The sequence below is a fragment of the Enhydra lutris genome, unplaced genomic scaffold (genome assembly GCF_002288905.1).
Source record: "Enhydra lutris kenyoni isolate GAN:26980312 unplaced genomic scaffold, ASM228890v2 scaffoldscaffold14, whole genome shotgun sequence".
In the NCBI taxonomy this organism is placed as follows: Eukaryota; Metazoa; Chordata; class Mammalia; order Carnivora; family Mustelidae; genus Enhydra; species Enhydra lutris.
This window is the reverse complement of record NW_019154098.1, coordinates 1253079-1266331: the sequence shown is the minus strand read 5'-3', so window position 1 is coordinate 1266331 and position 13253 is coordinate 1253079. Positions and strand designations below refer to the sequence as shown.

The 13253-nt window shown below is 64.5% G+C and overlaps 1 protein-coding gene across 1 annotated transcript; it reads left to right on the top strand.

Moving 5' to 3' along the window:
* The first annotated feature begins 7384 nt into the window (after positions 1–7384).
* Positions 7385–12696, top strand: LOC111146707 (zinc finger protein 696). Its single transcript, XM_022502375.1, has 3 exons — positions 7385–7428; positions 8835–8942; positions 11528–12696. The coding sequence occupies exons 2-3, from the start codon at positions 8927–8929 to the stop codon at positions 12634–12636; spliced, it is 1125 nt and encodes a 374-aa protein (XP_022358083.1). The 5' UTR covers positions 7385–7428; positions 8835–8926; the 3' UTR covers positions 12637–12696.
* Positions 12697–13253: the final 557 nt, after the last annotated feature.

Here is a 13253-nt window from a genome sequence, read left to right as displayed (position 1 = left end):
CGGCGCGGGGCGGGACTTCCTGTGGGCGCGGCGCGCGCCTGCGATTCCGGCGGGTAGGGTCGCGGCCTCCTGCGGCCTTGCGTCCTGTGGCCGCCAGGGCCCGCCGGGGCCAGGGCGGCTGGAGCTGCGGGAGGGAGCCGAGGAGGGGCGGCGGCGCGGGCGTCCCCGCTCCGGGGCCCCCTGACTGCTGCTTCGCCGCGGCCCCGGCGTGACGCGCGCGTCCCCACGGCTCGGGCTTGCGGGGCGGTGCCGGCGGCCCGGGGCCCTCGTCGCCCTTCCGGGGGATCCCCGCGCCCCCGACGACGGCAGGAAGCCGAGGCTGCGAGGAGACTTACCCAGCCCCGGCGTGAACCCGGCGCGGGGCTCGCGGGAAGCCGGGCGGAGCCCCAGACGGAGAGCCGCGGTCCGCGCCGCACGGGGACCTCCGAGGGGACAGCTGCCCACGTGTGCCCGCGGACTCCCGGCCCTTTCCTGGGTCTCAGGCAGGGGATGTCCTCTGTCCAGACCCTCCCGCGCCGGCCTGGGAGGCGGGTGCTGTGACCCCGGCCCAGGGCCTCCCGGCAGGCCACCCCGCCTCGTGTGTGCAGCAGCCCTGCAAGGCCGCCGTCCCTCGCTCAGCGCACGGGACCCTCCAGCTGCCCCGGTGAGCACCCCCGGCTCGCAGGGCCGCAGCCAGCCCGCGGAGGGTCGGCGGTGAGCCACACCTGGAACAGACGGAGGGACCTGCAGGCACAAGGGGCAGATCGCTTCCCTGGACCGCGACCCACTCGTCCGCCCAGCAGCACCCTCCGCCGGCCCCGCCTGGGAGAGGGCACACTTCACATCTCTGAAAGGCCTGGACACTGTCCACAGTCCCTACCCTTGAACGGCCCTCAAGCGTCTTTAAAATCCTTGGAAGTGTGTTCGTGGATTCGGGTTTTCCCTTGCGGGCCCCTCCTGAGCCTGAGCCTGTCCATGTTGTCGCCGCGGGGCCACCTCACGGTTTCCTGGCCCCGAACTTGGAGAGCTTCCCCAAGCTGCATGGCTGCTGTGGGACACAGGAGACGGAATTTTCCCGAGATGGAGTGGTTAACATTTTTAATTTCTTTATCAGCGTGTAATTTAACATACTTAAAACTCCCCCACCTCCAGTGTCCTGTCCCTGTGGGGGCCTGGCCTCAGCTCGCCGGCCTCACCTGAGCATGCAGCGCCACTCGCGCGCACCCTCAGACGGGCCCCCTGGGCAGCGACCCGCGGCTCCGGGTCAGCGTCCTGCCCGCAGACCATCCAGCCAGACCTGTCAGAGGTGGGGCTTCCCAGGCTGGGCCGCAGGGCTCCCCTCGCGGCTCGCCATTCTTCATGATCTTGATCTGCATGCTTTTGGCGGTTTGAGGGAAAGAAGTCAGTAAAAAGCAGTTATCTTTGAGCGGAAGTTCTAGTTTATTTTTCGGAAAGGTAAGCAGATCCTACATATTTTCAGCGACATTGCTCTGTCGCACTAGCACCGAGCCAGCCTGAGGCACACGAAACACAAGCTGCAGGGGCACCTTTCCAGTCCGACACAGGGCGCGGACACCCTCCTGCGGGGACCCCGGGGCGCCGGCGCTCTGTCCCGCCTCCCCGCTGCTGTGAGATGCTACACCAGCCAACTTGCAGCTTGCGGGCTCTCCTCCCCCTACCCCTGCAGGAACCCACAGTCCCAGCTCCTGAGCCTCCCAGGTGAGGTGCATCCATGAGGAGGCCAGACCCCCAGGGGGTTAAGCTGCACTCCTCATATGTGGGATGAGGACGGTGCAGGGGCATACTGCCAGCCCTTTCCCGTGTCCCCACACGTCACAACTTTCCTGCCACCCGGCCCTGGGCCCTTCTTAGCCTGCCTCTGGCCTGGCCTACCCCTGCTCCCAACACACCCCTTCCTACCCGGAGCATCTGTCCTTGCTGCCTTTTAATCCCTCACCCCGACTCTAAGAAGACCCAAGTCTCTCCACGCTGTGGCTTGGAGTCTGATGACATTTGCATGTGCCCCACAAGGAGGAGCAGATTCTGCAGGAAATCCTGGCAGAGACAGACCCCCAGGGTGTGTGTGGGAGGAGAGGGGGTGGGCAGAGCTCCCAAGGCCTCGCCACTGGGCCAAGGACCTGCTGGGTCCTGCAGAAGCCATGGGGTGCCCAGGGGCTGGTGGGGCTGCCCCCAAGGAAGACGGGAACCATGACACGAGCCAGGAGGCAAAGGCAGCCTTACCTGAGCCTGGTGACCCACCAGGAAACTGGACAGGTGGGAGACGCCGTAGTTGTGGCCCTGGCTGGAGGGGACACTAAGAATCCAGTAGGTGTGGGGAGACCCAGTGGGCCAAGCCAGCAATCACCCCGGCGGAGTCCCGCAAGGTCACCCGGCGCGGGACCCTCGCGCTCCAGCCTTGGAAGCTTCCCGGCTGGGAGCAGCCTCCCGAGGGCGCTGGGGGCTGGAGGGGTTTTGGCCACCGGCCGGACGCTGTGAAGCAGGGGCGCAGGCCCACGCGCGCGAAGCCGTGCGAGCCCGGGAGAGCCTCGTGCACAGCTCGCCCTTCACGCCGCACCCGCGGCCCCACAGCGGCGAGCGACCCCGTGCGCGCCCGGAGCGCGGACGCGCCTCCCGCCGCTGCCGGCCCCTGACCCAGCGCCGTCGGTCCTCAGAGCCCAGGGAGCCCGGCGGCCGCGCCAGACGCGGGGGTGCGCCCTCACCCCGGGCCAGGCTAGCCGGGCCCTACCGGCGGGAGACCCAGCGGCCTGCCGTGGACAGACTCGCGGGGAAGCGCAGGACCCGAGGGCGGCGCGGACCCCCCACGGCAGCCCCGGACCGAAGCTCCCGCCCAGCTCTCCTGCGGCCGTCGGGCGCCGACGGTCTTTCCATTGCCAAAGGGCTCTTACGAAGGGTTACTACGCAAATCGTCCGTCCTGTCCGGCCCCTCACATAGTTTGCGGGCTCCTGGTCCGGGTCCTTGCCCCGCGACACGGACTCGTCCGCTCCCTGGCAGCTCGTCCCGGGCCGTCGGGGGGGCAGCTGGGAGGGGGCAGGGTCGCGCAGCCCTTCCCGGTCTCAGTGCTGGGATCGCGGGCTCGGGGCGGGGGGGGACTGTCCTGCAGCACCGAGGGGCGGGGCCGGCGGCCTGGGGGGAGCCTGCGCCGGGGGCGGGGCCGGGGGGGCCGGCGGCCGGGGCGGGGCGGGGGTCCAGCAGGTGGTGGGAGCCAAGGCTGGGGAGCGGAGGCCGGACTTGCCGCTGGGAACACCGCTTGTGGGAGGAGCCGCCCGCCACAATACCCGAGGTATTCCCTGGAATGCGGAGGGAAAACTCTCTCCTTCGAGATCATCCTTTTAAAATGTCTTAATTTTTACGTGTTTTTTATTGTTAGAAATAAGTAGTGCAGCGTGTGGTGGGCGTTTGCGGATGCCGGCGGCCGGGAAAAGCCTCGGCACACGAGATGCGGGGGCTGGACGGGCGGGCTGCCCTTGGGGATTGTCGAACCGGAGAGGCTCCAGAGGAGGCCGGGGCCTGGCCGGAGAGGCCGAGGAGGACGGGGTGGGCCGCGGGGTCCTGAGGAAGCTCTGGGCCGCGCAGCCTGTGATCTCCATTCTGCCCTCTTCACACTGGGATCGTGAAACTTCTTTTGGGCCAGAAGAGTAACTATCCTGGGGTGGGGGTGGGGTTTTCAGATGGCCTGGGCTCATTCCCTCCTGGCCCCACTGCTGGCCACCAGCCAGGGCTGTCCTCCGTGGTCTTGGCCCTCATCTTTTCCCTCAGGTCACAGCAGGACGCCACACCCTAGTCCCCATGAACCCGGCTGCACCTACAGCTTGCGATAAAAGGGCACCATGGCGAGCCAGCAGGCTCTCTCCAAATTCTTTCTGCCCTCTGCCTGGTGGCCAGCAGTGTTTTCTCAGCCTGGGCCGGGAATGAGGGAGGCCAATGGAGCAGAGCCCGCCAGCTGGTTTCCAGCGGCTTTCCAGCCACAGAGACTGGGTCCTGGTGTCTCAGCAGCAAAGCAGCCAGGATTATCCCGACTTTACCCATGTGCCAGCTCCTTCCTCGGGAAACCCCCACTTTCTCCTCTGCAAAGTAGTGTCTCTCTCTCAGGGACCTTACTACCAGGAGTGACAGACACAGTGAGGGCTACAAACAGGCTGCACCGGCAGAGGGACAGACCCCATGTACCGCAGGGGCTGCAGACCAGTCAGCGAGACTCTGGCCCTCCCCCTCAGCAGGTGTCCGGCCTGGCTGACACCTCTCTGCTGCTCCAGGCACCTGCCCGGTCTTGGGGGCCCAGGGCCCGGATGCTCGAAGTCAAGCGGACCACTGCCAAGGCAACAGTGTGAGCAACAGGAACTCCTCAGCAGCGTCTGGGGCGCCCCCAGGCTCGGAAGGACTGGGGGCGGCCCATAGGGGCAAGCACTGCTCCAGCAACCCGGGAATCCAGGTTTCCTGGCGGGGACCAGAACCTTGCTCTGCCCATCTCCCTGTGCCCTTCCCACCTCTCATCCCCGCAGTGCCCCGTGGGGCCTCGGGCTCCAAAACGATCTAGGGGAACAGAGGGAGAGGAGTGCTCCCCAGAAGGCAAGGCATGCTCTTGCCAGAATGTATGAGGGAAGGGGTCCTGAACAGAAGCAAGTAATAGGTCCCTCGGATCCGCCCCCCCCTCCGGGACCTGCTGGAAAAGAAAAACAACGCGCAGGCCAGGATGGGGTCACCGCTCTAGCCAGCAAAAAGAAAGCCCTCCCCTGCCTCCTGGTTGTCAAAGCACTTCCTGCAAGACAGGAAGTGGACCCCAACCCATTTTTTTATATTATAGAGGCAAAGTATTTTGTAGAAAATTTGGGAAACGGAGATAAACAGATGTCACAGTAGTCCTGTGTGGCAGAAATGTACTCTTCAAATTTGTTTTTATCTACACAGATCCTTTTCTCCCAGACCTTTTTAAATGCTTTGCAAACACCAAGTGCGTTGGTTTCCTAATGCCTTTGTGTGTGCTTCCTACACTCGGGTGTTCTACGGAGCCACAGGACAGTCCCTGCCCCCAGCTCTGCCTGTGTCCACTGTTGTCACTGCGGTGCATTCCCTCTCATCCAGCGGCCATATCCTGCCTCCGGCTGCCACGTGTCCTCACGGTTCCTACTGTCAGCTCCCCTGCCTTGCTCCTCGAGGATGGCTTACTAGTTGCAAAGGGAGAAGAGGAACCACACAGTGGGAAACCCAGACAACACTCGGACCATGTAATCAAAATGATCCCTAGCTAGTGACCAGCCGACAGACGCAGTGGACACTTCACTGCGGTCCCCGCTCTGGCAGTGTAGGACCCGTGTTTGGTAAGGAGGAAAGGGAACGAGTCTGTGGACAGTGCCGGTGCAGCTTCCCAGGCTGGGAAGCAGAAGGAGCAAAGGCTGAGAGAAAGGCAGGAGCAGGCCTGGCAGGTCCGGGGAATGACAGCAGGTCCCATGGTTGGGAGATGGAGAGGTGGTGCTGGACGTGCTGGGGTGACAGGCCAGCGCCAGGCTGATGAAGGTGAGGGCGTGCTGGGCACAGCACATGGCATGGAGTTCCTAGCTCCTGCAGAGCCAGCGCCCTCCATGGCCGCCACTGCTGGCCCAGCCCAGCTATGACAATCCCCTTCTTCCTGCCTGGCACCAGGGGCCACTCACCGCCTGTGCTTCTGTTTGGTGAGTGGGGTTAAGGACACAGGGCAGACACTAGTGCAAGAGACTTTTGTAGAAGCTTGTAGAGAGGATCACCGTCAGGGAGCAGGTGAACATTTCCAGGGGCCCTCTGTGCTCTGGGGTTTCCGTCTGAACGAGGAGGCTGAAGAGAGGCCACAGAAGTCACTGACGGGAAAGCTCCTGGGGCACGGAGAGACAACCGTATGGTGCCTTAGGGACATGCTGTTCGAGACCCAAGCCCCATGACGCACACGTGTGGAAGATGCTGTGAAGGTTTCTCAGCAGTGATGAAACATGAGAGCGTCCACTGTGTTGAGAAACCCCGGAATGCAGTGCCCATGGGAAAGCCCGCATCCCGGCCAATGAGGGGCGGGACGCCAGGAAACTCCCAACTCCCACCTTCAGGACCTGATTCCCGCTAACATCCCCAGCCTGGAGGCAGACGCTACCCCTTGGAGCCTCAGGAGAGACCCGGCCCCCACCCACACCTTCAGGACACCCTGGGACAGACCCAAACCCAGACGTGGCTGGGCTGGGCCCGACTCCCTGACCCAAACAAATGGAGATCGTAAAGGTAGGGAAGCTAAAGGAACACCATTTTTTCTTAATTTATTTTTTTAAAGACAGAGAGAGAGAGAGAGATCACAGAGGGGAAGGGTCAGAGGGAGACGCGGCCTCCCCGCTGAGCCGGGAGCCGATGCGGGACTCGATCCTGGGACTCCAGAATCACGACCCGAGCCAGAGACAGTCGCTCCACTGACTGGGCCCCCCGGGCGCCCCCAGAGTGCGGTTTCCCCGCTAGGCGCGAGCACACGAGCCTCCGAACGGCCGACGCTTGTTCCCGCCGCAAGCGGCAGCCAGAAGGTCCTCACTGAGCCCTGTCCCCCGCGCACACGCCCGCACACAGCCGGAGGGGCCGGATCCCGGCCGCGTCCCAGCGAGCGGCGGACCGGCCTGGGCCGGCATCAAGCCCCTGCCGCCTCCCACCCGCCTCTGGCAGGGCCGCACCCGGGCCCCAGGCCACGCGGGGCTCACGTCCCCCCGAGGCCGCCAGAGCTGCGGCTGCCCTCGTCGCCCGCCACGAAACGTCCCCACCGGCTCCGCTCGCGCCCGACGTCGGCCCCCGCGAAGCCCAGCGTCCGCACGGCGGGTCCTCGGCCCCCAGTGCGCGGGCGCGGAAGGTCGGCGGGGAGGCCCAGCGGGCGCAGGAGGGTCCGGCTGCCGAGCGGGGACCGCGCGCCCGGAGGGGGCGGCTGCGGGGCTCCCTCCCCGCCGCGGGCGCTCGCGGCCCCTGGCGCAGGGAGCTTTCCCCACACCCTGCCCGCCCCGCTGCTCCCCCGCCCCCCGCCCACGGCCCCCGGACTCGGCCCACCCCTCCCCCACCCCTGTCGGCCCGCACGGCCTTCGTCCGCTGCTTCGTTCATCCCGCGGCCCCCGACCCCACCCGGGCCTGGCTGGAGGCGAGGGAGGAAAGACTTGGGAGGGTCGCGGCTCTGGGAGGCCGGCGGGCCGCAGCGGGGCGGCGGTGTGGTCCGTGAAGACGCGGCGACCGGAGCCAGCGCCCGGGCCGCCAAGCTGGGGAGCCGACCCGGGGAGCAGCGAGGTGCACGGCCCTCCTGCGGCCTAGAGCGTCACCGGAAGTGCCCGCGCCGCGGCCGCCCGGGCAGCCGGGTACATAGTCCTCCCGGCGCCTAGAGCGTCACCGGAAGTGCCGCGCCACCGCGCGGGGGACGGCGGCCGTTCCGGGGAGCGGAGGGGCTGCAGGTGAGTGGCGGTGTCCGGCTGCGGCCCCCCCCCCGGAGCGGGGACCTGGGGCTCGGGCGCGGACGTGTGTGCTTATGCGGGGCGCTCGCTTCGGCAGAGCTGCACGTGCGCGGTGGGGAGTGACAGCCGGAGGGGAGTCGCGCCCTGAGCAGCGAGACGGCGTGGGGACGGCTCCCTCCGACCGTGTGACAGCCGGGACCAGCCCCCGACCGGTGCGGCGGCCCCGGACAGCCCCGCCCCCACCCAAGCCAGTGGGACGGCCTCAGGGGACCCCGACCAGTGGGACGGCGGCGGGGGGACGGCGCCCCTGGTCCCGGGTGGTCGCCGGGGGCCGCTGCGTCCCCCGCGGCTCCGGCCCTTTCCGACCCAGATTTTCGTTGAAACGAGGCCCTCGGCTTGCTCGGCGGCGCGTTGGAGGCGCAGCGTCCGTGTGGGTCGCGCTCCCAGCGCCGCGGTGTGTGGGGTCGCTCCCCGCAGGTGTTACTTACCGTCCCGAAGAGTAGGAACGTGGTGTTTCTGTTTGAAGATTTTACTGATTTGCCAGAGAAAGAGAAACGGGGCAGCGGCGGGCAGAGGGGAAGCAGGCTCCCCGCCGAGCAGGGAGCCGGTCGGGCCGGACCACAGACCCGCGATCGTGCCTGACCGCAGCCGGAGGCAGGCCGTTACCCGACCGAAGCGCCCGGGCGCCCTGCGTCACCGTCCTCCGCTGCGAATCAGGGGTCGGACGGGGAACTTCCGTCCAACACGGCGCTGGCCACCTGCCAGCTCTTCCGAGGGTCACGTGGTGACTTCACCCACTCGCCCTGATTTCCCACCAGTGTGTCGTGCTCCTCACGGAGCAAGGCCGTGAACCTGTGTTAGAAACAGGCCACCGACCCCCGCCCCCGCCCCAGGTTTTCTTTCCTTCTCTCGTGTCCGCACTGGACTTCCTCGTGTGCTCGCATCTGCCAGGCGGTGCCTGGGGTGTTGAGCGCGGCGGGGTCATCCGCAGGCCAGACCTGCACCGGTAATTTCCTGTTTCCCTGGTTTCGTAATTTTATGATCAGATCTTTATAATTACCAAGAAAAGCCGTACACCCCTAGATGTGTCTCCAGACACCTGAGGACTGACCAGCGGGCGCTGGGCTTGTTCGCTGCTGAGCAGGAGCAGGACCAGGCCGGCAGCTAGCCCCCGGCTGCCGCCTCCAGCTGTGCTCTCAGCCCGCCGGGGCAGGGCTCAGGGACGCCAGCGTGGTCCAGACGGCGTTCCCACACTGCACCCTATGGAGCCCTAGCTAGTGGGGTGTCCGTTTAGTCATGACTTCGAGTTCTCGTGGCAGACACAGGCCCATGCGGTCCCCAGCAGTGGCTCTGCGCTCACCCCACCTCCCCTGTCACTTTCTCCCCTTGTCTTCTCTCTTACCCAGGCAGGGATCCCCACTCCTGGTGCTTCTGTAAGGCACGGCAAGGAGAGCCCCCAGGCCTGGGTCTCCAGAACACCACGGAGAGGGCTACCCTGATGGACACACACACAGGTGAGGGGTGGGCAGCAAGGTGGGGTTAGGGAGGAGGGAACAGCTTAGGAATCGGGGCTTCCAGAGCCCACCTGCCTGGCTGCTAGGGGATGTAGCTGGGTTCGGGCAGCACTTCCCTGTCCCTTTCTTTGCCTAACACAGCTCCCACCCCTACTGCCTGCCGTCCTCGCCACTCCATGTTCCATCCCCTTGCTCTCGTGGCCACACTCTGCACCCCTCTTCCTCTGCCCCTCCCCTGCCTGGAGACTTCTGAGAACGAGACTGTTAATTCTGGCCCCATTTCTCAGGGCCCGGCTAGCCTGGGCTCAGACTAGGAGGCCCGGAAGAGTATGGAGAGAAAACCTGGCTAGCCTCCCATCCACAGCCCTCCCAGGCTCCAGGCCCCCCTCTGTTCTGAAGGTTTAAGGCCTTGATTACGGGCTGTCGAAGCTGAGGACTCCTGTCCCGCTTACCGTTGTCACTGCGGCCTGGGACAAGCAGTGCCTGGGACTATATCCAACCCCCGCGCAGCACAGACACTCGCGCTGCCGCAGGCTCTCCCACCTCCCGGCTCCGGTGCAGCGTGCTCGGCAGCGGGAGCCTGGCTGGAGTAGACCCTGGCCCGCAGAACGTACTGCGGACCCCCTGCCCACACACCTGCACCCGTTCTCCCTGGAAACCAGAGAACCCCTGTGTCAGGTGATTCAGCCGCCCTGTGTCCACGAACACATGCGCGTCCCTTCTTTGGGTCCTGCCATGAAGCTGCCCTTCAAGTCCCGGGCTTGCCCAGCCTGCCTTGTCTGACCTTCATCCTGGCCAGATCTGTCCCAACGGGGCTCTTCACTGTCCTGCGGTTTTGGACCAAGTAACGGTTTTAGCAAATGTCAACATACACAGAGTGGCGGAGAAGAAACAGGTCACAACAAAGCACACATTTATAAAGGGAATAGGACCACCGTGTCCTGGTTGCTGGTCCCAAGCACACGCCCTGGGGTCTGTGGCCTGAAAGCAGGGTGCAGGGGAGCGTGAGACCGGTGGTGGGGCTGATGGGGCTGGTGCACGTCAGTCGGGAGACCAGCAGCTTCGGCCAGGGCACTGAGTGTCTTGGTTCGAAACCAAGTTCTAACCTTTTGGGAAGACTTCCCTGCACCAGGGTTTCTCAGCCTTGGCACTGGACATCCTGGGATGGAAGACTTCTCGTGTCCTCCCAGGTGTCCTGGGCATTCTAGAATAGTCAGCATCCCTGGCCTCCACCCACAGAAGACCAGGACCACCTCTCACAGTTGTGACAACCAGAGATGGCTCCCACGGGCACAACTGCCCCAGTCGGGAACAAGGCCTCCAAGTTTAGGGCTCCTCAGGGCACCCTGGGAGCTCATCACTGAGAGGATCCCCCTCCACACCCACATGCACACGCAGGGCTGCCTGCTGGGGGCTGGGATGGCCTCAGGAGGCAGGACCCAAGGCCTGACCTACTGGAACTGGAAAGGGTGTATGTGCCCCCCCGCTTTTAATTCTGAATAATTCTTCCTTCAAAACCAGTGCCTCTGAGTTGTTTTCTTGAACTTCTAAGTCTGCCAAACCTCACGACCAGACGGGGCCTTCCTAGAGGGCCTCCTGTTTCTTGGCCCTGTGCCTGGGGTCTCTCCCCATCTCCAGGTGCTCAGGTGGACAGCCCCCTAGCTAGTTAGTTAGGAAGTTGATGGAAAGCGGCTGTGGGTGCCTGCCCGCTCCACCGCCCCTGGGAATCCTGGCCTTGCCCCGCCCCCGCCCCCCCACGCAGGAGCCTCTATCACCTGGGCGGGCTCAGGCCTTGACAGGTGCCCTGTTACAGCGGTGCAGGCACAGCCCCCTCGGTCCCCCTAGAAAGTGCCCTGGGGGCCCTCCTACCGAGCTACCTGCAAGGAACCATCCTTGTCTCACCTCCCGGGGGCCCCGCAGGTCCTGTAAACGTGGCAGGAACTGCCTGGCATTCTGTCTTGTGGCCACATCCCTAAAGCCATTTGTCTTCATGGGCGTGTGGTCTGTGCCCAGGAGCCAGCAGGGCCAGGGGCAACCAGCAGCCTCCCCACCAAGCAGCCAGGCCTGGGAGGCCCCGCAGTCCAGCCCGCGGCTCCGGACGCTGTTGCTTGCTCTTGCCACGGATTGGTCTCTGAGGAAGGATTCTCTTACTTGCCTGGACCAGAGACCTTTGAGTTTGGTGGGTCATGGGGAGGTGTCAAGGACAGAGTTGTTGGGGGGTCCAGAGCTGGGGAAGTGAGCTGGGACGAGGACCCGTGCCTCCCGGTACCTCTGCCTCGGTGTTCCTCTGGCAGTGTTCTTTGCCTTCCAGGCCATACAGCAGAGCCAGCGGCACCCAAGGCCCGGGCTTCTGTCTGCTGCTCTCCTGAGCCTGAGGGGAGAGGCTCAGGCCACCCTGGAGTCCCAGCGGAGGGACCACAGGCATTGGGGAGAGCTGGGCAGACGTGGCGCCGGTGTCTGCCACACACCGTTACCGTCAGCTCTGCCGTACCCTGGTGGCCACCACCCTGTCCACGCCCACGCAGCTGAGTGCCCTCAGAGCTTCCTTAGGCCTCCAGTCACTCACCTCTGACCCTCTTTTCCAGCTTCCCTGGCACAGGCGGCAGGTGGCAGCCAGGCTTCCTGCTGGGCTCCTTCAGTGGCCGAGCGAGGGGCTCAGAGTGCCAAGCCGACGCCAACGCAGGAGGCTTTGGAAGAAGAAGAGCCTCGCCAGGGAGAGAGAGAGCTGGGCCCGTTACAGGGGCCTCCCTGGGCCCTGGGACTTCTGGATGGCTGTGGGAGTGAGGAGGCCGGAGACAGGCCTAGAGATTCCCTGAGGGTACCAGTTGTTTCTGCCAAACCTGGAGGGCAGTGTGGTCTGCACGGCAGAGTGTCCCCATCAGGGGCCTCCCCAAACGCTCGCTCTGCCACAAGCAGGAGGGGCCCCTGCAAAGGGCGGCCTTATCAGTGTGGCACCTGTGACCGGAGCTTCAAGTGCTATTCGGACGTGGTGAAGCACCAGAGCATTCACTCCGGGGAGAAGCCGTACGCGTGCAGCGACTGCGGGAAGGCATTCATCCACAGCTCGCACGTGGTCCGGCACCAGCGCACCCACCACGGGGAGAAGCCCTACGTCTGCACGGAGTGCGGGAGAGCCTTCAGCCAGAGCTTCAACCTTGTCCGGCACCAGCGAACTCACACGGGAGAGAAGCCGTACGGATGTGCTGAGTGCGGCAAGTCCTTTGGTCAGCGGTCAGACGCCGCCAAGCACCAGAGGACACACACAGGCGAGAGGCCGTACGCGTGCAGCGAGTGCGGGAAGGCCTTCCTGCACAGCTCCAATGTGGCCCGGCACCAGCGCACCCACCATGGGGAGAGCCCCTACGAATGTCAAGAGTGCGGCCAGGCCTTCAGCCAGAGCTCCAACCTCCTGCAGCACCGGCGAGTGCACACGGGCGAGAAGCCCTACGCCTGCCCGGAGTGCGGCCGCGCCTTCAGCCGGAGCTCCTTCCTCAGTGAGCACCGGCGCATCCACACCGGGGAGAAGCCGTACGCCTGCGGGGAGTGTGGCCGCGCCTTCAGAGCCCTGTCGGGCTTCTTCCGGCACCGGCGGGTCCACACGGGGGAGAAGCCTTTCCACTGCACCAAGTGCGGCCGTGCCTTCCGCCTGAGCTCACACCTGATCCAGCACCAGCGCGTCCACGGCACGGACTGAGCCTGCAAATGGGCCAGGATGCGGTGGGTGCAGCACCCATGAAACTGGCTGCGCCTGGAGGGCTGTGTCCCTCATCCCCCCTGCGTGAGGAGGATGAGGGAGCAGCCCAGCGCTTTAAGTTCTTGCCCGTGGGGAAGCCCCTAGTGCGTCCTCTGCTCCCTGGCTGGCAGTCGGAGGAGGAGTCCAAGGAAGGCTGGTTTAATAGCAGGGAACGAAGGCTTCCCCGAAGGAGAGCAATCTGACGAGCACACGTGTCCCCTGAGACTGATTTCGTATCGGTAGCCCTTGCTGACGTGTGATTCACGTTTATGTACTGCATAGATCTTAAGGGCTGGGTTTATGAGACTTGACGAATACAACCTGTTTTGACCTTTAGAACCACTGTGCTCTCAAGATAACAGACTGTCTCCATTGTCCCCTTAGCCTCAGAGGCACCCAGTGACGTCATTTCTGTGGCTCGTTTTGCTCGTTCTAGAACCTTATGTAAATAGAATGATTTCACATATACTTTTTAATGTCTGGCTTCTTTTCCTCTGCTTAACGTTTTTGAGATTTATTTATCAGTGGTTCTTTGTTTTGCTTTATTGTTTTCTTAGTTCCGTGGCGGTTTTTAAAAG